A 22,094-nucleotide genomic window follows, 5' to 3' on the forward strand; every position below is an offset into this window, starting at 1 on the left:
TTTTCTTATTCGTTTTCCTGTTAAACTATAATCTTGACACTTCCAATAACCTTTATGAGATTCTAGTTTCCTATTAACTGAAGGATAGTGATGTACTCAAAATCACCAGTTACTTGGAAATTTGTTTCCTTATCCTTCTGTTTTCCTTTGTTTTGGTTAACTAGTTTTTATCTAGCCTCCTCATTCCAAGTGCAAAATTCACTGATATTACTGGAGACAAATTATGTAGCAACTTTTTTTTTTTTTAGAATAACCCCATTTTTGTCAGTGTCTTTTAACCACTCAGTTATGTTGTCTTCTTCTGGTTGGGGGACAGCGTGGGGAGTGCAGACAGGAACAAGTAGAGGGCACACTGTTTAAGAGATCTTCTGTAAATAGAAGTTCTTGTCGGGCGTGATGGCTTACTCCTGTAATCCTAGCACTTTGGGAAGCCAAGGTGGGCGGATCACCTGAGATCAGGAGTTTGAGACCAGCCTGGCCAACATGACGAAACCCCGTCTCTACTAAAAACCTAAAAATTAGCTGGGTGTGGTGGCGCACGCCTGTAATCACAGCTGCTTGGAAGGCTAGGGCAGGAGAATCGCTTGAACCCGGGAGGCGGAGGCTGCAGTGAGCTGAGACTGTGCCATTGCACTCCAGCCTGGGTGACGAGCGAAACTCCATCTCAAAAATAAATAAATAACTAGCACTTCTCTCAGCTGGGCTTTGGGTGGTTCTTTGAAGTTAGCGGTTTCCTCTGATGAGGGTCAGGAGTACTGGTGTTCTAGGTTGCTGATAAAGAAAGATTCATATGATCTGGAAACCGAGATGTAGGCAGTGGGATTTACTTCATGTCACAAACAGGGGAACTGCTTCTTTTCCTGGACGGGAGCGCTCAGCATCTCCAGACAGACCACAGAGAAAACTACAAGTAATGCCAGAATTTTCCACAGGAAGCTTCGATGGATCTTTTCCAGCACATGAACAATTGCTCAATTAAATCCCCAGAGTTCCACGCCGTAAAGAAGGGCAGAAACTCTTCTGGCGTAGTTTCTCAGGGCAGGTGTTATCCATTGCTGGCTGTGGCTTTAGAAAAGCCTGGCGTTTCCACAGATCCCTGATTTCAGGCTACGTGTTGCCTCAAGAAACTCATAAAGATGAGTGAAAATATGTTCCTAGGTACCTGGAGGGGTTGACTTGATCTAGGAGGTTATCTGATAGATCAGTGGGATCCATATGAAACAGGGATTTTAATTTAGTTAATATTCAGCAATTTTATTTAGGAGTACTTTGATACCAGGATAAAAGTTACTTTTAAGATATTAATTTCGGCTGGGCTCATGCCTGTAATCCCAATACTTTGGGAGGCTGAGGCGGGTGGATCACCTGAGGTCAGGAGTTCAAGACCAGCCTGGCAAACATGACAAAACCCCATCTCTACTAATAATACAAAAAATTAGCCACACTGATGACGCGCACCTGTAGTCCCAGCTACTCAGGAGGCTGAGGCACGAGAATCACTTGAACCTGGCAGGCGGAGGTTGCAGAGTGAGCCAAGATCGCACCAAGGCACTCGAGCCTGGGAGAAAAAGTGAAACTCTGTCTCAAAAATAAAATAAAAATTTAAAAGATATTAATTTATATCATCAGCAATACCAGAAAAGCACGTGTTAATTTAATATCTTTGAAATTATATACCCAGCAAAATGTTCTGACAGAAGCAGGGGAGGGGAAGTGATTCTCCTAGATGTCGGTGACAGTGGGCATCTGCCACGTGCCAGGCAGCAAGCCAGCCTCTTCCACAGCACAGCACCGAATGCACACATCCTGCCTGTGAGGTGGCTCGCAGGCTTTCCATTTCCACTCATGAGGAGCCTGAGGAGCAGCAAATGAAGTGATGCCAAGGCCACGCAGTCAGTAGGTGGAAAAGCTAAGCCTCGGACGCAGATCTTCTAACTGAATCCAGCTTTCTTTGAGATAGTCAAACCCAAGAGAAACGCTGGAGAGCACTGCTGGGCATAACCAGGGTATTTGACACACGTATCTCATCTCACAGATCTGTGTTACCTAATGGTAAAGCCTGCATGACCATTCACTTCAAGCTTCTACCTTTGCTTCCCCTGTTTAAACTGATTTTTTAAAGTAAAACTATGTCCCGAGATTGATGCCAAATACTAAGTTTTCCTCCCTCCAAGAATCTCTTTCTTCTCTCCTGCTAACTTCTATTCCCGCCTAAGGAACGCTAATCCTGGGCCCCTCATCCCCTGCCTTTCAGAGGCATTGCAGCTGCCTGGGAAGACGGGAGGAGGAGGAGGCTGGTGAAGAAGAGGGAGAAGGAGAAGAGAGAGTGAGGGATGAGGGGAGGAGGGAGGTGAGAGAGATCCTTACTGATAGTATTCTGATTGGTCAATAAGAGCTTCAAGGGAGGCTCAGCCTCTGTAGCACCTATAGTTCAAAAAATCATGAGGCTGTCTGTTAGGCTGTTCTTGCATTGCTGTAAAGAAGTATCTGAGGCTTGGTAATTTATTAAGAGGTATAATTGACTCACAGTTCTCCAGGCTGTACAAGCATGGTGCTAGCATCTGCTCGCCTTCTGGTGAGGCCTCAGGGAGCCCTCACTCATGTCAAAGGCAAAACAGGAGCAGGTGTATCACACGGTGATGGGAGAAACAAGAGAAGTGGGCAGGTGCCACACACTTTTAAATAATCAGATCTAAACGATAGCACCATGCCATGCATGAGGGATCCACCCCATGACCCAAACACCTCCCACCAGGCCGCACCTCCAGCACTGAGGATTATAATTCAACATCAGAACTGGAGGGTCAGATCCAAGCTATATCAGGCTGGGACTGTGAGAAATGGAAGGTCAGAGATTTCAAGGTCATCTAGTCCAATCTCTTTTTTACAGATAAGAGAGCTGAGATCTGGAAAGAGAGATGACTTGTCTAGGGTGACATAACTAGTCACTAAAATGGATATCATTATTGCATCATGCAGAGATGTGTAGATTTTAAAGCACTTTCACCACCTCACTTCATTGCCTCACAACAGTCCTCTGTGAGATGTTTGTCGAATGTCACGTAAGCGTGCAAACAGTTCCCTTTTGACTGTACCACTATAGAGGGAACTCACAGATTATGTAAGACAAACCAAATGGCTTCTAAAACTGATTTTGATTCTAAAGGTAGTTTTCCAAATGAGGAAACTGGTTCAGAAAGGGAAATGATTGACCAAAAATATCATTGCTCAACTAATGATTGCACTAAGTCCAGAGCCCAGGAAAATTTCTGTACTTTTTATTCAGAAAAAAAGATGAGACAGGCCTACAGGACTAAATGAGCCACACTGGAAAAAGTTCAGTATTGAAAATATATTTTGGCTGGGCGCGGTGGCTCAAGCCTGTAATCCCAGCACTTTGGGAGGCCGAGACGGGCGGATCACGAGGTCAGGAGATCGAGACCATCCTGGCTAACCCGGTGAAACCCCGTCTCTACAAAAAATCCAAAAAAAACTAGCCAGGCGAGGCGGCGGGCGCCTGTAGTCCCAGCTACTCGGGAGGCTGAGGCAGGAGAATGGCGTAAACCCGGGAGGCGGAGCTTGCAGTGAGCTGAGATCCGGCCACTGCACTCCAGCCCTCCAGCCCTCCAGCCCGGGCGACTGAGCAAGACTCTGTCTCAAAAAAAAAAAAGGAAAATATATTTTGGATGACACTGACATTTATTCTTGAAAGTTTTTACTAAGTTATTAGATATATGAATATCATAACAAGTTATATATTCTAATATAATTGCATTGAACCTATATGAATCCATTAACATTCTACATAAATAGGCTTTTGGATGTTATTTAGGTCATTTGGTATAAAAGGATATATAATATTTATGAGCAAGGGTAGAGCTAGAAAAAAATTGTGAGTTAAGAGAAATTTGTATTAGTGTATCTTTTGCTTATAAATTAAAGATGCAAGTACATTAAATATGTAAATAAATTAAAAATGAAAAACTCACCTTTATGGAAAGATAACTAAAAAGAGGTTAGAAGGCAACTTATAAATAACACATTTTAAAAATTTGTTTTTCAGGATCTAGTTCAGGTTCAAAATTAAAAGGTCCTGAACTGAGTTTAAAAGGCACCCAGCACGTCACGCAAGCAGGCCAGACACTGCATCTCCAATGCAGGTAAGTGACTGTGTTGGTTTGGGAATAATCTAGTCGCCATGCCTAAGGCATAATCATTCCCTGGCAGAGTAAAAAGGTAGGGACCTCAGTGATCTCCTGTGATCTGCAAAGTGCAAACCATACCCTCCAGCTTCCCATGAAAGGGGATTCATGGGGAAGGGAGAGCATTACTCACTCAGGGAAATGGGGGAAGGGATGCCCAGATAGTTCTGCGTCTTCATTCTGAGTATTATTCTGCAGCTTTTCTGAATGTGTTGCTTTCCCGTAAAGAGGAAGATGACTACACTGAAGAGAGGACTTCCACTTCCTAATAAAATGAATACTTAGGAACTGGTGCTGAGCCCAGGGCCCAGCCATAAATACGTTTTGTTTTCTTATCTGTGATTGCAGGGGGGAAGCAGCCCATCAATGGTCTTTGCCTGAAACGGTGAGTAAGGAAAGCAAAAGGCTAAGCATAACTAAATCTGCCTGTGGAAGAAATGGCAAACAATTCTGCAGTACTTTGACCTTGAATGCAGCTCAAGCAAACCACACTGGCTTCTACAGCTGCAAATATCTAGCTGTACCTACTTCAAAGAAGAAGGAAACAGAATCTGCAATCTATATATTTATTAGTGGTAAGACTTCCATTTTCTACATTCTGTTTGCTGTTGCTTTGCAATGAGTCATAAATCTACCCTGGTCCATTGGAAGGATTGCTTTCCTAGTGAGTGTGAAAGAAACAGGTTAGGAAAGAGATTCCATCCTAGTTGTAGACACTTTCATGAATGTCAATTTTAACCAGAATTGTCAAGGCCTGGTCAGTCACTTGTGTGCTCCACAAAGAGAGAGACTGGTCTGTATAGGTGACCTCTGTACCCACAGCTCCTAGCACAGTATGTGGCCCACAGTTGGATGAATAAGTGAATAAAAGGATTTTAGTTCTATTCCTTAGTTATTGAGAAGCCCAAAATAGAATACATGATTTTTGTCATTTAACACAGCTGCATTCTCTTATATGTTGGAACTGTAAAATACTGTTGTTTCTACTAAATTAATAAACACAATGTTGCTGTTATCTTGAGTGTTATTTAACTGGTTCCAATGGACAATGTTGTATTATTTCATGTTCACTGAGGAACTACTACAATGACATGAGAACTGGCACTGACCAGGATACAGTGCAAAGGGCAAAGGGTAAAAATGAATCATGTTTGATTCATTCTTTATGGTACTTGTAAAAAAATCATTTTCATTCATTCATAATTTTTATGATACTGTTTTTTCTTCCTTTGAGAGTGAACAAATGAAGTAACATTCAAAGGGAAGAAATGCAAAATCTTTTAAGAAGTAGAAACTCACAGTAAAATCGGAACCCTGAGAAAGAATAATAAAAATGGCCTGTCACTTTCTTCTTCCTTGTTTAGTTCCAGTCAATTTTCACATCTTGAGGGGATTAAAGAAAAAGGCACACACACACAAACAAGGCTGTAGAGAACACGAAGCACACAAACAAGGCTGTAGAGAACACGAAGCAATATTAGTAGGCATTTCAGACACAGAATCAGGTTTTAAAAAAAAACAAAAACAAAAGAAAACAACCAACCATCAACTTCAATAGCTAAATATACATTGTGGGTCTGCCTTCTGGTGAGTTCAAGAACTGGGTCTTTGCATTGGAGGTAGTACAACAGAATTAATGTTTTAGTGAGGTAGTTTTTTTGTTTGCTTGTTTTGTTTTGTTTTGTTTGAGATGGAGTCTAGCTCTCTCACCCAGGCTGGAGTGCAATGGCACGATCTCAGCTCACTACAACCTCCCCCTCCCAGGTTCAAGCAATTCTCCTGCCTCAGCCTCCCGAGTAGCTAGGATTACGGGAGTCTGCCACCACTCCCGGCTAATTTTTTTATTTTTAGTAGAGACGGGGTTTCACCATGTTGGTCAGGCTGGTCTCGAACTCCTGACCTCAGGTGATCCACCCGTCTCAGCTTCCCAAAGTGTTGGGATTACAGGCATGAGCTACTACTGCACCTGGCCATGAGATTTTTTTTAATTTGTAAAATAAGGCAACTAGACAGTGTTTTCCCTGAGCATAACATGTACATATCCAGATTCAGGATTAGTCTTAGGAGACAGCAGAACAGTTGCCTGTTATTGACAGTAACCTCTTTGTAGCTGCCATCAGCCTGATTTTGACTGAGCCACTTTCATGTCCCCAATCCTCCAAATTCTGTTTTGACATTTTGCACTTGGTCAGCGGGTAGATAACTGTAAGGGACTAACCATCCAAGCAGTTTGCCATCAAGGGATGCAGTCAGCTCACTTCCACGTAGGAGTGGGAGGTAGGCCGGGGACCTTTGCTTGGGGAAGTCATCCCGCTTCTAAAGCAGGGATGAAAGGATGGCAGGCAGGAATAAGGAAGGGTGGAGAAGGTGCAGCATTAACAGCAGAGACTTTCAGAGAGGTACTTTTGCAGCTGAGGGGGAAAGAAAACATGCTTGATAGTGGTGGAAAAAGCCATATACTCAGCCATCTGTTCCCTTTCTCTAATTCCACATAGCATATTGTGTTCTTTCCGACATTTGTGGAGAAAGGAAAACACTGCAGTGAGTCACAGACTGCCCCTGTCTCTCTAGGGGAGAGGGAGAAAAATGTACCCATTCTAATATTTTCATAAAACTTTCTCCTATGGGTTTATCAGTCTGACTTGCAAATTAAACACTTAAATGAATAAAAAGAAAACTATCTCTTTTTGTTTTCTAATAAACAGTGTTCAGCTATTTTCACCTTTAACTCCTCAACTATTCAATAGACACCATGGCTTTATGGAGCCAGGAAGTACAAGCCTCTCCACTCAGTCCCCTACTATCACAAAGGAGAGACACTGCTACTTAGAATTAGTTCCATTTCAACTACACAACAGAGCAGATCTGGCAAACAATCATGACTTTGAGTGTCAAATTCATTGTTCATCTAAGCCCTGGGATGGCACAGTCCATGTCTGTCCTGGTTACTTTTATCCGCAATGTGCCTCCCTGGTAGAGAGCCTTGCACATAAACGAATGGATTAACAGGTGCTGTGTGGAATACCATGTTAAAATTGACATTGAGGATAAATTCCAGGCTTAGTGGGAAAAAGTGCCATGATTGATTATTGATGTCTCGTGTAAGACTGTGGGGGAGCAGTGGCCATTAGGTCATGTATTTATCGTGTCTGCCTTCCTGTAATAGTCCACAACCATTCGCAGAAAATTACAAGTTCCAATATCATAAAACACTTGCATAATTTGCTGGACATCAGGAAATTATCTATCACAAAGATTGTTTTTGGATAAGGAAGGATTGTGAAATGCATTGTATTTCATAGGTTATTATGGAATACACACATATATATACAAACATATACTGTGAATATTATATGAGCTCATTGGAAAAATTGGTATGATAATATTATGAGACTACTATTTTTAAATAGCACTGATACTAAAAGATGTTGGAATCAATAATGGTAACCATAGAAGAGCCTTCTGAATCTTGTTTGCTAATTGATTTAATCAGCAAATATTTAGGAAACAGTTACTATGGGCCTGTAACTGTACTACTGTCAATAGTAACACCTATTTTGTTATTTGTTTCCTGGTAGGGTGATATTGGTCTCATAATCACACCTTGTTAAAGTCCAAGATAACTGTGATATAATCCATTAAACAATCATAACTTTTCCGCGGAGCCTAGTATTTTATATATCTCTCTTTTCATTATTTTATTAACTCTCTCTCTGAGAAAATTTGATCTTCTGCTTCCATTGTTACTGAACACTTCCATGACAGGTTTATTTTAGTTCAGGAGCACAAAACTTATCTCTGATGACTCAGAGCATTGTCTCTGGCACTAATAAAACTCCAACCATTTCCTAATACACAGCTGTGATTATTCGCCAGATATTAGCTTGGTTATCATGTATTTATTATTGTTGAATATTTACTTCAGAATATGTTTGCGGGATTTCAGCCCCGATAAGCATCTGCAGATTATTGGGATTTCATTTTATTTTTCTCCGAGGATGAGTAACCGCATTTAGACACGTCTTTTGAAAAGGTAGATTTGTAGTCTAATAGCGTTAAGAAAAAGAATCAGGAGTGCAGCTCTGTCTACATATCATGAAATCCAGCATGCAAATTATGAACAAACTGTTACTTAGGCATTATTGACTGCCTGCTGCGTAACAGGCACCGTTCCCACCTGAGCACTGATTAGGATATAACCTCTAATATGTAATGCTCAGAAAAATCAATATCAGCACTTTGTCATTCCAGCTTGTGTAAATCCACCAAACCTCTAGCATAATGTAGTAAATCAGTTTAAGCACCCAAGTAATTATATTTAACTACTTTACTTAATTACCAAATTATCTAGTAAATTTAAGTTTCCACCAATACAATAATTTCTTATATTTATTTATTTTCACTTAAACAAATGGTTTCATTTACTTTATGCCATTTAATCCTCACAACCATCCAATGAAGCATCATTCTCTTCATTTTACAAGCGAAGGACCAAGAATCCACTTCACATCAGGGCTCTGTGGGGAGTCATGGGAAAGTGCTAGCACTGGAATAAGGTGGTCAGCTTTTCCCTTCACATTCTCAGTGGCAGGAGGAGATCGGAAGGGGCAAGACTGAGGCAGGAAGACCAGATAGGGGCCTGCTCTGTGCATCAAAGCAGGTGGAAGGCGGTGTCCCGAGTTCACTTTGGTTGTGGTGGGGAAGGTGAGTTAATAGAATTGGGGGATTCATTGGCCTTGGTTATCAGAGGTTTAGTGGCTGAGGGAAAGAGGGGAATCAGTGTGACACTCAGAATCCTGGAAGGGGCCACTTGGTCCCACAGCCAGGTGGAGCTTTGCCACACTAAATTACATTGATGCAAAGGCACCATCATTATCATCATCCTCTCTGGATATACCCTTGGTATGGCTTTTGAATCATAATAGTGGAAAATATGGTATACATTTGTAAAAATTGCTTTCTTAAAAATGAATTGAATATAGCTACAAAATACCAGGTCATAAACAAAATGTTGAAATGGAACTAATTACAAAGCACCTCCTAATTATAACAGAATACAATTCTTCTACCAATTTCTAGAAGAATATTAATGTTGGGGCTATTTAGGAGAACCTCATCCGCTTGGAGAGAAAAAGGAGCACTTTTGCACTTCTTTTCTGACACTCTGGTCTACACAGGAAATTGGCTCTAGGTCAGCCTTTTCTCACAGTTAGAAGATTTCATTGAAAATATTATTGTAATGTGTTAATTATGACTGTAAAGTAAGAAAACTGACCAGACAAGTTTTTTAATGGCATCTCCAAAGTGTTTAAGACTTGTCAATATCTTTAATTTAGTTAGCAAGACCTTAAACTCAGGGTGTTGAGCTCCCAACACCCCACACCGTGAGGTTAGTTTATCTCTCTCTCACTAGCCATAAGCTTCTAGGGTCTATTTAAACATAATATCTCCTCTTGAAAAATTATAATCGAAAAGCAAAAATGATGGGGGTGGGTGGATCCCTTCTAGTTCATCCCTGTAAAAGAAACTCATCTCTTCTCTTCTGCTTCTCTTTACTTGTTTTCCTCTCTGACTCTATTAAAGTCAATGGGTTGGAGCATTTTTACAACAAATTTTTCCACAGTTGATTTCCCCATATGCATAAAACTCATGAGATTTGCATAGCAGCATAATTTGAGGTAGAAACATTATCGGATGCATTGGGAATATAACTGAAAGCAGTAGAATTTCTAACAACTTAGATGTTCTGGGAAAGAATAATAATTATGCTTTTATATAAACGTGTTTAGTGGGGGGAAAAAAAAAAGCTCTACCTGGCTATGAAACCTTGAGCGAGTAGAAATCCTACCAGTGCAGATATTCTGATTCTTTTTTTATTTTTATTTTTACTTTTATTTTTAATTTTTTTGAGACAGAGTCTTGCTGTCTCACCCAGGCTGGAGTGCAGTGGCGATTCTGAGGAGGATGCAGTGAACTCATTTGTACTGAACTTCAGTTTTCCTTAAGAGCTTTTACTTAATTATCTCTGAGAAAAAGGGAGTTGGTATTTCTTCCATGTTATATATGAGAAAACAGCCTCAATTACTTGCACGAGCTAGACAGCACTCATACATTGAGAAGCCAGGATGAGGATCCAGCTAGGTTAGGGCTATTCCCTCTGCACTGGAGTTGTAGCTCTTGACATCAAACTATGAATGAGTTGTTGTTTTAATTGTTAAGAACATAGATTATATAGTTATTAAAAATTTTTAACCTCGAATTTAATTTTTTTCTTTTGAGGAAAAATTTACTAAGTTGAGCAGGGGCTTTTTAAAATGTGCCTCCAAATTCATTAATGGAATCAAATGAATGGGTTGCAACCTGCATTTAAAAAAAAAAAAAAAAAAAAAGCTGGGAGCTGGGGCATCCACCTGTAGTCTCAGCTATTTAGGAGGCTGGGGCAAGAGGATCACTTGAGCCCAGGATTTGAGGCTGCAGTGAGCTGTGATTTCACCTGTGAATGGCCACTGTACTCCAGCCTGGACAACATAGTGAGACTCTGTCTCAAAACAGAAAAACCAACCCAGGATAGAAAAGAAAATATCCAAGTAAATTGCAAAGAGTAAGGGTAAGTGTTGTTTAGTAAAACTATTTTTGTTTCAATTTTATACACGCATATATCCATTTTACCTGCATAAATGTACGTGTGTGTGTGTGTGTGTGTGTTTAATGGGTCTGACATAAAATGTATTTCTTATTATGAAAGTTAGCATAATAAGTTTAAAAATTACCAGGATAGGCCATAGCTATTATTTAGGTAAGCAGTGCCAATTGTAAGCACTGTGATTTTTTTGGGGGGTGGGGGTGTGGAGGGGCACACCAGTACTGAAACAGAGGCCTGGAGAAAACGTGGCTGTGGAAAGAAGCCCTCTCCTTTAGCTGATCTGGGTCCACTGCTTTTGGTGGCTCTGTGCAATCCACTCATTACATTCCTGAACTGAGTTTTCCCACTCAGAGCCTCGGCCCAGGAGTTTCCACTGGCAGGAATCGGTCTGCAGATGTTGATTACATACCTACTCCACACAAGGCCCTGTTGTTTGTTCTATGGGAGACATAAAAAGCAAAGTCACAGAATCCTGTAATTGTGAAGTCCCTCAGTTACTTTCTAGGACCATGGCTCACAGATTTGTGAGTATTTCTTAAAGCACGAGTTTTATTTTTTAAAGAATAACTATTGTTCCGAAGTGGGTCTCTAAGGAGTGAAGAGGGCTCTGTTAATAGCCCCTAATGGGGAGCGCTATTCTTGTTCTGTGAGGCGTGGCTGTTGCTCCAACACTGCCTGCCTTTAGATCCCTTCCCAGAGCTGACACAATTTGGCACACACAGGAGGCTCAGCCAACACTGCCCAGCTGGGTGATGGTTGGGCAGATGGTGTTTGTTGCCCAATCTGCCAGACTGGTATGGCAAGTCCAATAAACATCTCCATGGAACCAGCAGGGACATCAACAGAGTAGCAATCTGCAGGCTTTATCGCCTAGCCTCGCTGCCTCCACTTTCCCCCTGTGGGGATCAGAAGGACCCTTGTAAGGTGGGAATGCACCAGGAATGTGGTCCCTTCATCCCCAGACCAAAAGGAGGTGTTCATGCTTTCATGCAGGTCAGCACTGTGATGGGCAGAGAGCAGCACATGGCTGAACAGATTGCCAAAGCTTCAAAAATATGTCAATGGAATCACTGTCATAATTTCATGAGATAAACTTTAAAGAGAAAGTATTGTTTCTATTCATCAAAATTCTCCTCCAAGGGAAAATAAGCAAAAACAGTTTACATTTTGCAGGAAGAAAACAAGAAAGCTCCCAAAATAAAACCCAAACTCATAGCCACATTAGTTGGTTGAATTTTTTAGGCATAGATTTCTTAGGAAATCTATAACATTATCTAATGTTGCTTGGTTAATGTCTAGAGTCTTCTCTGGTTTTAAATTTCTGTTTTCCACATGGCCTCATTCTCTCTTCCCCCTGCCCATGCAAAGAGCTTCCCTCCCTTACTCATCTCACCTCTATCCCTAACATGTGGTTCCTTCCATGTATTTTCTGAAATGTGTGTTTCTTCTACCACTAATATTCCAGTAGGAACTGGTTTCCAAAGTTTTGATCAGGAATTGTCTAGGGTTCCTACCATAGAGTCACTTGAGTCCCTGCATTGCCAGGAGGCCACAAATGCAGACAGGTTGGGTGATGGATCCTGTTTTTCCTCTCACATCCCTACTGGATGCATTTGCTCAGGAGACTGGTGAATATGTTGGGGTGAACAAAGGTGGGACTCTCAGTCTCTGGATGACATGTCTGGAAACCCAAGTGAGATTCCTAGAATGGCAGCAACCTGAGACTGACGTGCATCTGCAGAATTGTCCTTCAAATTCTCTAAAGAACTCCTAGGAATTTTCCGGCCCATCTGCACACATCTTCATCAAAAACCTAGTACAAGGTCAAGTTTTGCTGGATTTATTTTTTCATTTTGATGAAGATGTGAAAGAGGGGAAACAGATATTTCTAGGTGTTAAAATACACACTGTTGATGTCGTTGTTTGCAATCGCAGATTTTTTCTTGGGAATTAGACCCCTCTACATCTTGACTGTGCACTCCCTCTAGGGCTGAAGTATGAAGGAGATTATTCATTCTATCTATCACTGGCAGACAGCTGATTAGGACCACATGGCGAGAGTTTAGAGAACAGTAACTTAACTCTTAACCATTTTCTTTTCCAGCTATGTGAAAATTGGATGGAAGACATTCTTGATATCTTTAAGCCCTGCCATGTCACATTTTCCTTCTAAAAACATTTCTGTCAATAAACACCAAGGGAGTTTGACTATAGAAGACCCTGACATGTGATTGGGACAGAAGCCACTCATGTTGGTAGACTTGTTGGCAGCCAGGAACACATGCATCTTCTCTCCTTGGCCTCTGCCCCAGACCATGTATTCTCCTAGGATGTCCTAGGAATTTCATCCTTATCGCTTGGTGTGTGGACATGTAAAGTGTTCAGGCCATTCCCTCAGAGAGAAAACAATTTCTGGGGCTCTCTAAAATCCATACCAGAAAAAAATTTCACATGCCATCTCTCTAGAGCCACATTGCTAAGATTTACTAGCAACAATGCAGTTATACATCGTCAGGCATTTAGTAGAACTATATAAGTACTCAAAAAGAATCAGAATGAACATAGTCCTGAATAAGCTACTTGGACACAACTTAAGACTTTGAAAAGTTGATGACTGTGGTGGAATTATGAAATCTAAAGATGGACTGGGCGTGGTGGCCCACGCCTGTAATCCCAGTACTTTGGGAGGCTGAAGTGGGCAGATGACTTGGGGTCAGGAGTTCAAGATCAGCCTGACTGACATGGTGAAACCCCATCTCTACTAAAAGTACAAAAAAATTAGCTGGGTGTGGTGGCACATGTGTATAGTCCCAGCTACTCGGGAGGCTAAGGCAGGAGAATCGCTTGAACCTAGGAGGTGGAGGTTGCAGTGAGCCAAGATTGCGCCACTGCCCTCCAGCCTGGGTGACAGAGCAAGGCTCCGTCTCAAAAAAAAAAAGAAAAGAAAAGAAATCTAAAGATGGTAATGAAGCCCAAAGGCAATAAAACTGACCATATTCTCTCATTTTTTCCCCTACAATCAAGAAGTGCGAAAAACAATGGATCAAAACTTTATGGTTTTAAGGATTTTTAAAAATCTCCCTCAAGTGATCTTTTAAGAAAAATAAGCAAGGGACTTTTTCAGAAGAAATCCCCTTAACCTGAAAAGGCTTTACGTTTCTGGCATTTCATAACTTTAACAATGATAATGAAATGCTTGCCTTGCTTGGAGATGAGGAGGTGATCTGTTTTTATCTTTATGGTCCTTCCAGTTCTAATATTCTACAGTTTTTCCTTTAACTATTTAAAATATTTGTTGTGTGTCATTTGATGTATTTTTGCTGAATTCTGTTGGCTAGCTGATTGTGTTGTTCAAAACAGGTAGCTTACTAAAGCAGTAAACACCCCTCCCTTCCTTCCTTCCTTCATCAAATATCAATTAATAAGCTACAGTTGAAACAACATGATCCAGGCTTCAGACTGGTTTCAAATCCCTGTTCGGATACTCACTAGTTCTTTGACTTTGGACAAATTACTTAATAAGGAGAATGGTTAACATTTAGGTGGATCTTAATCCATGCTGGGTGCCATCCTAAGCACTTTGCATTCGTTAACAGATTTTATCCTCACAACAATCCTGTGAAGTAGGGCTCTCATTTTAAAAATTAGATGTGTGTGCGTGTATGTGTGTGTGTATGATTTTTTTTTTTTTTTCCTAGAGCAGTTTCAGGTTGACAGCAAAATTGAAAGGAAGGTACAGAGATTTCCTAAATACCCCTTGTCCCCACATACGTAATCTTCATTATCAACATTCCCCACCAGAGTGGCACTTTTGTTTCAGTTAATGAACCTACAGTGAGACATCATAATCACCCAAGTACAAAGTTTACATGAGGGTTCACCCTTGGTGTTGGACATTCTGTGGGTTTGGAGAAACATACAATGACATGTATCCACTTACAGTACCATACAGAGTATTTTCACTGCCTGAAAATCCTCTGTGCTCTACTAAGTCATCCTTTCCTTCATCCCAACCCCTGGCAAACACCTATCCTTATCTTCTTTTTTTTTTTTTTTTTTTTTTTCTGAAATAGCGTCTCATCCTGTTACCCAGGCTGGAGTGCAATGGTGCAATCTCACCTCACTGCAACCTCCACTTCCTGGGTTCAAATGGTTCTTCTGCCTCAGCCTCCCAAGTAGCTGGGATTACAGGTGCCCGCCAATACACCCAGCTAATTTTTGTATTTTTAGTAGAGACGGGGTTTCACCATGTTGGCCAGGCTGGTCTTGAGCTCCTGACCTCGTGATCCACCCGCCTCGGCCTCCCAAAGTGCTGAGATAATAGGTGTGAGCCACCGTGCCCGGCCGGCAAACACTTATCTTTCTTACTGTTTCCATAGTTTTGCCTTTTCCAGAATTCATGTAGTTGGAATTATACAGTATGTAGCCTTTTCAGATTGGCTTCTTTCATTTAGTAATATGCATTTAAAGTTCCTCTATGTCTTTCCATGGCTTAATATCTAATTTCTTTTTATTGCTGAATAATATTCCATCATATAAATATTTTTATATTCATAGTTTATATATTTTTATATTCATTATATAATTATGTTCATAGTTTATTTACCCATTCACCTACCAAAGGACATCTTGACTGCTTCCAAGTTTTAGCAATAATGAATAAAGCTGCTATAAACATCCCTGTGCAGGTTTTGTGTGGATCTGATTCTTCAGATCCTTTGGGCGAATACCAAGGAGCATGATTGCTCAATTTTAGGGCAGTTGAATAGCTAGTTTTGTAAGAAACTGTCAAACCATCTTCCAAAGTGGCTGTCTCATGTTGCATTCCCACCAGTAGCAAATGACAATTCCTATTACTCTGCCTCCTTGCCAACATGTGCTGGTGGTAGTGTTTTGGATTTTGGCTGCTCTAATGAGTACGTAATGGTCTCTCATTGTTATTTTAGTTTGCATTTTCCCAATGACATGAAGTGGAGCACCTTTTCATATGCTTATTTGTGGTCTGTATGTCTTCTTTGGTGAAATGACCCATTTTAAAAAGGGTTGTTTGTTTTCTTACTGATGAGTTTTAAGAATTCTTTGTATGTTTTGGAAAACAATTCATTTTAGCTGTATCTTTTGCAAATATTTTCTCCCAATCTGTGCCCTGTCTTCTCATTCTCTTGATGTTGTCTTTTGCAGAGCAGGAGTTTTTAATTTTAATGAAATCCAGCTTATCAATTCTTTTGTAGATCATGCCTTTAGTGTTGCATCTAAAAAGCTATTGTCATACCGAAGTTCATCTAGGTTTTCTCTGGTTATATTCTAGGAGTTTTATAGTTTTGCATTTTACATTTAGGTCTCTATGATCCATTTTGACTTGATTTTTCTAAAGAGTGTAAGGTCTAGACTCATTTTTTGTTTGTTTGTATGCAGATGTCCAGTTTTTCAGCACCATTTATTGACAAGATGATTTTTGCTCCTTTGTCAAAGATCAGTTGACTGTATTTACATGAGCCTATTTCTGGGCTCTATATTCTGTTCCACTGACCTACTTGTATATTTTTTTGCCAATATCACGCTGTCTTGATTACTATAGCTTTGTAGTAAGTCTTGAAGTTAGGTAGTGTCAACCTTCCAACTTTGTTCTTCTCCATCAATATTGTGTTGGCTATTCTGGGTCTTTTGCCTCTGCATATAAACTTTAGGATCAGTTTGTCCATATCCACAAAGTAACTTCTGGGATTTTGATTGGGATTGCATTGAATCTGCAGATCAAGTTGGGAAGAACTGACATTTTAACAATATTGAATCTTTTTATCCGAGATGAAATATCTCTCTATTTATTTAGTTCTTCTTCAGTTTTGTTCATCATAGTTTTGTAGTTTTCATCATATGTACAGATTCTTATACATATTTTGATAGATTTATGTCTAGGTATTTCATTTTTGGGGGTGCTAATGCAAATGGTATTATGTTTTTCATTTCAATTCTACTTGTTTTCATTGCTGGTATATAGGAAAGCAACTGACTTTTGAATTTAACTTTGTGTCCTGCAAGCTTGCTATAATCTCTTACTAGTTCTGGGGGTATTTTTGTTGAGTCTTTTTGATTTTCTGTGCAGATGATCACATCATCTGTGAACAAAGGCAATTTTATTTTTTCTTTTCCTGTCTGTATACCTTTTATTTCCCTTTCTTGTCTTATTGCATTAGTTAAGACTTCCAGTGTGATGTTGGAAAGTAGTAGTGAGAGAGAACATCCTTGCCTTGATCGTGGTATTAGTGGGAAATTATTATCATAGTCATCTCCATTTATTTCTCAGAAAGGGTAAGTAACTTATTCTAGGTTATGTAACTAGCGCATGGCAGAGATGGCAACAAAGTTCTTGCCTGTAACCACCTCCCATAGTCAAGAGTGTATATGTGCAAAACATTGAGCCCAGTGTCTGGTGTATAGTATGCACTATATAAGTGTTTGTTATTATTAATACTACCACTCATTATTACCATTTTTTGAGCTTGGTTTTCTCAACTGTAAAATGAGAAGAGTATTACTTCGGGGGCTATTAGGAGACTAAATGAGATAATATAGACTACCTAACACTTAGGAGGCAGCAGTGATCAGTAGTAATCCCTATGTGTGAAAAACACTGTGCCAGACAGAGTAGGAAGTACAAAGATGATACCCACAACTTTTAGGGGGCCTCCAGTTTGGCGGGTCAAAGAAAATGAGTTACAATTAACCATACTGCAAAGCATGATGGGAAAAGAACCGTAAAAGGGTTGTAGACGGGGGGTGCTCTGCCTGGGACATTCCACCCTTCCCCACTCCCCCACCCAGCTCTTCTGTAACAGCTCACTCTTCGTCATTTTTCAGGTCTCAAGTTAAATATCACCCCTCTGGGAACCACCCTAGGCCCTCCCAAACTCGGGATGGTGCTCCTGCTGACCTTTCACACAGGACTGACCTCTCACAGGCTCTAAGGACAGGACTGAGGCCATCCTGCTTACCATGATACCCCCCGGACCCAACACAGGGTATAGTACACAGAAGGTGCTCAGTAAGTCTTTGTCAAATGAAAGAAACATGGGATTTTTAAATAGATTAGTCTTACCTGACTTCCTTGACTTTAAAAAGGAAATTGAGGGCACACTGAGAAAATGAGACAAATGTGGGGGTCAAAATCACATCATGTGACTAAATCATAATCCCCAAATTTTCCAACAGACTAGAGCGGTGAACAGGGATTAGCAAAATGCGATGTAGCAGGAATACATATAAAGGCCTGTATTTGGCTTGCAAAACCCACTATCTACCCTAATACTGGATGGGGGAAGCCATGACTGAGACAGCACACATGCAAAAGACTTCAGACTTTCAGTTGACTCCATATTTACTAAGAGAATGTATCCAATCTTAGGATACATTAAGAAATATGTAGCACCCAGCCAGGCATGGTGGCTCAGGCCTGTAGTCCCAGCACTTGGGGAGTCCGAGGCAGGTAGATCACTTGAGGTCAGGAGTTTGAGACCAGCCTGACCAACATGGTGAAACCCCATCTCTACTAAAAATACAAAATTAGCCAGGCATGGTGGCACATGCCTGTAATCCCAGCTACTTGGGAGGCTGAGGCAGGAGAATCGCTTGAACCCAGGAGGTAAAGGTTGCAGTGAGCTGAGATGGCACCATTGCACTCCAGCCTGGGCAACAAGAGTGAAACTCTGTCTCAAAAATAAAAATAAAAAGAAAGAAAGAAAGAAAGAAAGAAATATATAGCACCCAGAATAAAGGTGGTGCCAGACTTAGGTGATGCTAGACTTACTGTTTAGTTTACACCTCAAAAGGGATATTACAAATAGGAATTTCAAGCAAATTATTAATCCCTTTACACTTCATTGTCATCATCTTTAAAATGGGTGCCTGCCTTATAGGGTTGTGAACATTAAGTAATTTGATGATTTTGTTATTTTCATTGGCAAGGAGCAATTGAAAGGACTGAAATATTTAATCTAAAAATACAAAGAACTGGGTGGGAAAATAAGAGACATGAGTGACAGTCTCCTTCAAAGTTCTCTTATGTGAAAAAGAGATTAAGCTTCATCTTTATAATCCTAGATGGCAGAACAACTATGTAAGAATTTCAGCTTGACTTAAGGAAACACTTTCTGACATGCAAAGCTGTCCCAAAGTGGAAGGAATGCCTTGGGAGTGGTTAGTCCCCATGCATCCAGGAGGCAGACACTCATTTGGTGGGACCAGACTAGATGAGGCCTCAGGACCTTTCCACTGCTGGGATTCATTAAGCACCTGGTGTAGGTCACTATCATTTATTGATGTCAGGCTCAAACTTGTTATTAATACATACATCATCTCATTTCATCCTTGAAACAACCCAATAAGAGAAATTCTTTTACAGAAAAGTTAGAGAAATTCAATACCATGTTTAAGGCCGCATACTTCTGAAATTATCCAATCAAAGCTTTGGGCTCAAGTCTGGCTGACTCCAAAGGCCCTGGTCTTTCTAACGTGTCCTTGCCTGGGCTCCCACCCCCACTCCCTCAGACCTTTGTGTGAGTTATAAAATGGGAGAGAAGGGACAGGAGCGCATGCAGGGTTGCAAACTGGAAGTATGCAGGCTGGATTCAGCGGGCACACATGTTTTGATTGGCAGGCACAGCACTTTCGGCTGCCAATGCTTAATAGCTAGAAGAGTTCACATAAAAATTTCATTTCCTACTTATCTTTAAAAACTGGAAACACTAGCCACACTGGCCCATATTTCCACTTGGCAATAATGGACTGCAGCAAGCAGGGACGGCCCCCTTCAGACACGGGCTCACGTTCCCAGCGGCCACCACGCCTCCTGTCCCACCTCCAGTTCCTCCACTTGTGTGCCTGGCCCCCAGAGGGATATCAGTGTGCTACTCCCAGTGTGAACGTTTCAAATGAATGCATAACAAATCGTGAGTTTAGGAACAGGAAAGTGCCTGTCCCACATTCCAGGTGAGGAGGCTGAGCCCTAAAGAGTCCCGTGGTGGCACGGGTCATCAGGGCAGCACTTCGACACAGCCTGACTCCTTCCTCCCCTCAACTGCCCGCCCCCTACCCCGACCCCCCTGCACACAGCTGTGCTGATGGAATGCGTCGGGACTGTGCTCTCGGAAAATCCACAGTCCCCAGTGTCCCCACTGGAGAGGGGTCTGATCAGGCATCCTTTGCACCTGAGAGGGAATTTCCTCCCCAGACTCCAGAAAACAGGGCTTGCTCTGGTGTGACTGTTGGTTCTTTTTTTTTTTTTTGAGACGAAGTCTCTCGCTCTGTCACCCAGGCTGGAGTAGAATGGCGCGATCTCGGCTCACTGCAACCTCTGCCTCCCAGGTTCAAGCGATTCTCCCACCTCAGCCTCCCAAGTAGCTGGGACTACAGACGCCTGCTGCCACACCCAGCTAATTTTTTGTATTTTAGTAGAGATGGGGTTTCACCGCTTTGCCCAGGCTGGTCTCGAACTCCTGAGCTCAGGCAATCCTCCCACCTCGGCCTCCCAGAGTGCTAGGATTACAGGCGTGAGCCAGCATGCCCGGCCGACTGTTGGTTCTGAGAGGGTCTTCGCCATCTCCTAAAAAGTCCCCAGCACCTTACAGCTGAGAGCTAAGCAGAGGATCTGATGACTCAGGCTTGGTTTACATGGTGAGACTTCATCAGTCTATTCTTTCCATTTCTAGTCCTGTCAGAAGGTTCCATGTTACTCCTGTTTCTGAGCCCTCATTTCTCTCCCACTGAGTGTGAATATTTGAAGATGTAATTGTCATGCTTGAGTCATTCAGGAGTGTCGGGGCCAGATTTTGGTGTGGTGGAGGGAGACTAGCCTCGGATCAGGAAGCATGAATTCAGCTTTTGCTCAGCCATTAATCGTATTCCTGTGCTTGTGGGAAGGTCTCTCCTCTCTGGGCCTCAGTCTTCTCATCTGTAACATGATAGGCAGTATTACAGCATCTTAAAAGTCCTTTGACAGTTTTATAATGTTATGATTCAGAGGCAGAGCTGGGAATAAATAATAGGACTTGGGACATGGCCAAAAATCTTAGCAGTAGAAGAAAGATTTATAGTAATCCATTAGAGTTCCTTGCTTTTGCTTTTTCTTTTCATTTCCCTCCCTCCCTCCCTCTCTCCTTCCTTCTTTTCTCCCTCTCTCCCTCCCTTCCTCCCTTCTTCCCTTCTCCCTTTCTCTTTTTCTTTTCTTTTCTTCTGAGATATCTCAGCTGATCAAGATGAAGATCTCTGACTGAGGTCAGTCATGTGGTTAACAGAACGTAGAAACCGCCAGCCAGCTTAGTGTGAAAACCCAGAGAGCGCAGAAAGCCGAGACCTTAATCTTACAGTCCTTCAAGCTTCAATTCAGCTAGCATTCCACTCTCACTGAGATCTTCAACTCACTTACTCAGATCTTAGCTGTAAATTTTTAAAATGAGGTCCCTACTTCCCTTCAAGGCAGGTATTAGTACTTTTTCCTCTAATCAACATGAACACTCATGTGTGAGGTATGTGTGTGTGTCTGCTCAGCTAGACTCTGAGGACTTGAGTCCAGGGACTGTCCGTGTGCACAGTGCTGGATACATAATACGTCCTGATTTCACCTTTCTTTCTTGCTTTATCTTATATCTTCTCCGTAAACATCTGTTGACAGTGTGCCATGTGTCCGCCTCTGCTGGACATCAGATTGAGGGGATTGGTTATCCTGATCCCCTGCCGCTAGACACCCATATTCCGAAGAGCATTCCAGGGGGCTTAGGCGAAGCCAGAGGAAGGAGAAAAGGAACCACCACTCCTGTTCTCTCCTTTCTAACTCTTCTCCTTTACTCTGCTCTTGCTATTCAATCTGCTGTTATAAGTGAGGCAGTGCAAAAAAAAAAAAAAAAACAAAAAACCCAATGTCTTTCCTCTGTGGAAAGGCGGGTAGTAGGCAAAGAGCTCTTTTTTAGAAAGAGGCATTTCTTATTTTTTTTTAACCACACAAATAATACATTTTTAAATGTTTCATTTCAGAATGGCATCTTGAGTCTGAAACACAATGACTTTTCTCTAAGTTTACCCTGCCCAAATAGAAATATTTGTGTAACATGTAAGTATCTGTCTGCACGGCAGAAACTAGCAACTGATTTTCTGATATTCCTAAGCCAGTCTCAGTGAGATTTTTCATTACCTTTGAATTTGTATAAGAATCCACCAATAGTGGCGACAGTTGTTATATTTTTACCTGATAAATTATA

The 22,094-nt window shown here is 41.4% G+C and overlaps 2 protein-coding genes across 6 annotated transcripts in view; one reads left to right on the plus strand and one right to left on the minus strand.

Annotated features, from left to right (window-relative positions):
• LOC105490191 (uncharacterized) overlaps positions 1-22,094 on the minus strand; it is a 293,460-nt gene that overhangs the window by 114,178 nt on the left and 157,188 nt on the right. The window lies entirely within an intron of this gene.
• Positions 1-22,094, plus strand: part of LOC105490192 (fms related receptor tyrosine kinase 1) — a 196,491-nt gene that overhangs the window by 23,870 nt on the left and 150,527 nt on the right. For both annotated transcript variants that reach the window (XM_011755594.3, XM_071081506.1), the window contains exons 2-3: positions 4,064-4,160; positions 4,551-4,777. In XM_011755594.3, the coding sequence (XP_011753896.2) occupies positions 4,064-4,160; positions 4,551-4,777 (324 nt within the window). The remainder of the gene's footprint in view (positions 1-4,063; positions 4,161-4,550; positions 4,778-22,094) is intronic.

Source organism: Macaca nemestrina, chromosome 16 (genome assembly GCF_043159975.1).
Source record: "Macaca nemestrina isolate mMacNem1 chromosome 16, mMacNem.hap1, whole genome shotgun sequence".
In the NCBI taxonomy this organism is placed as follows: domain Eukaryota; kingdom Metazoa; phylum Chordata; class Mammalia; order Primates; family Cercopithecidae; genus Macaca; species Macaca nemestrina.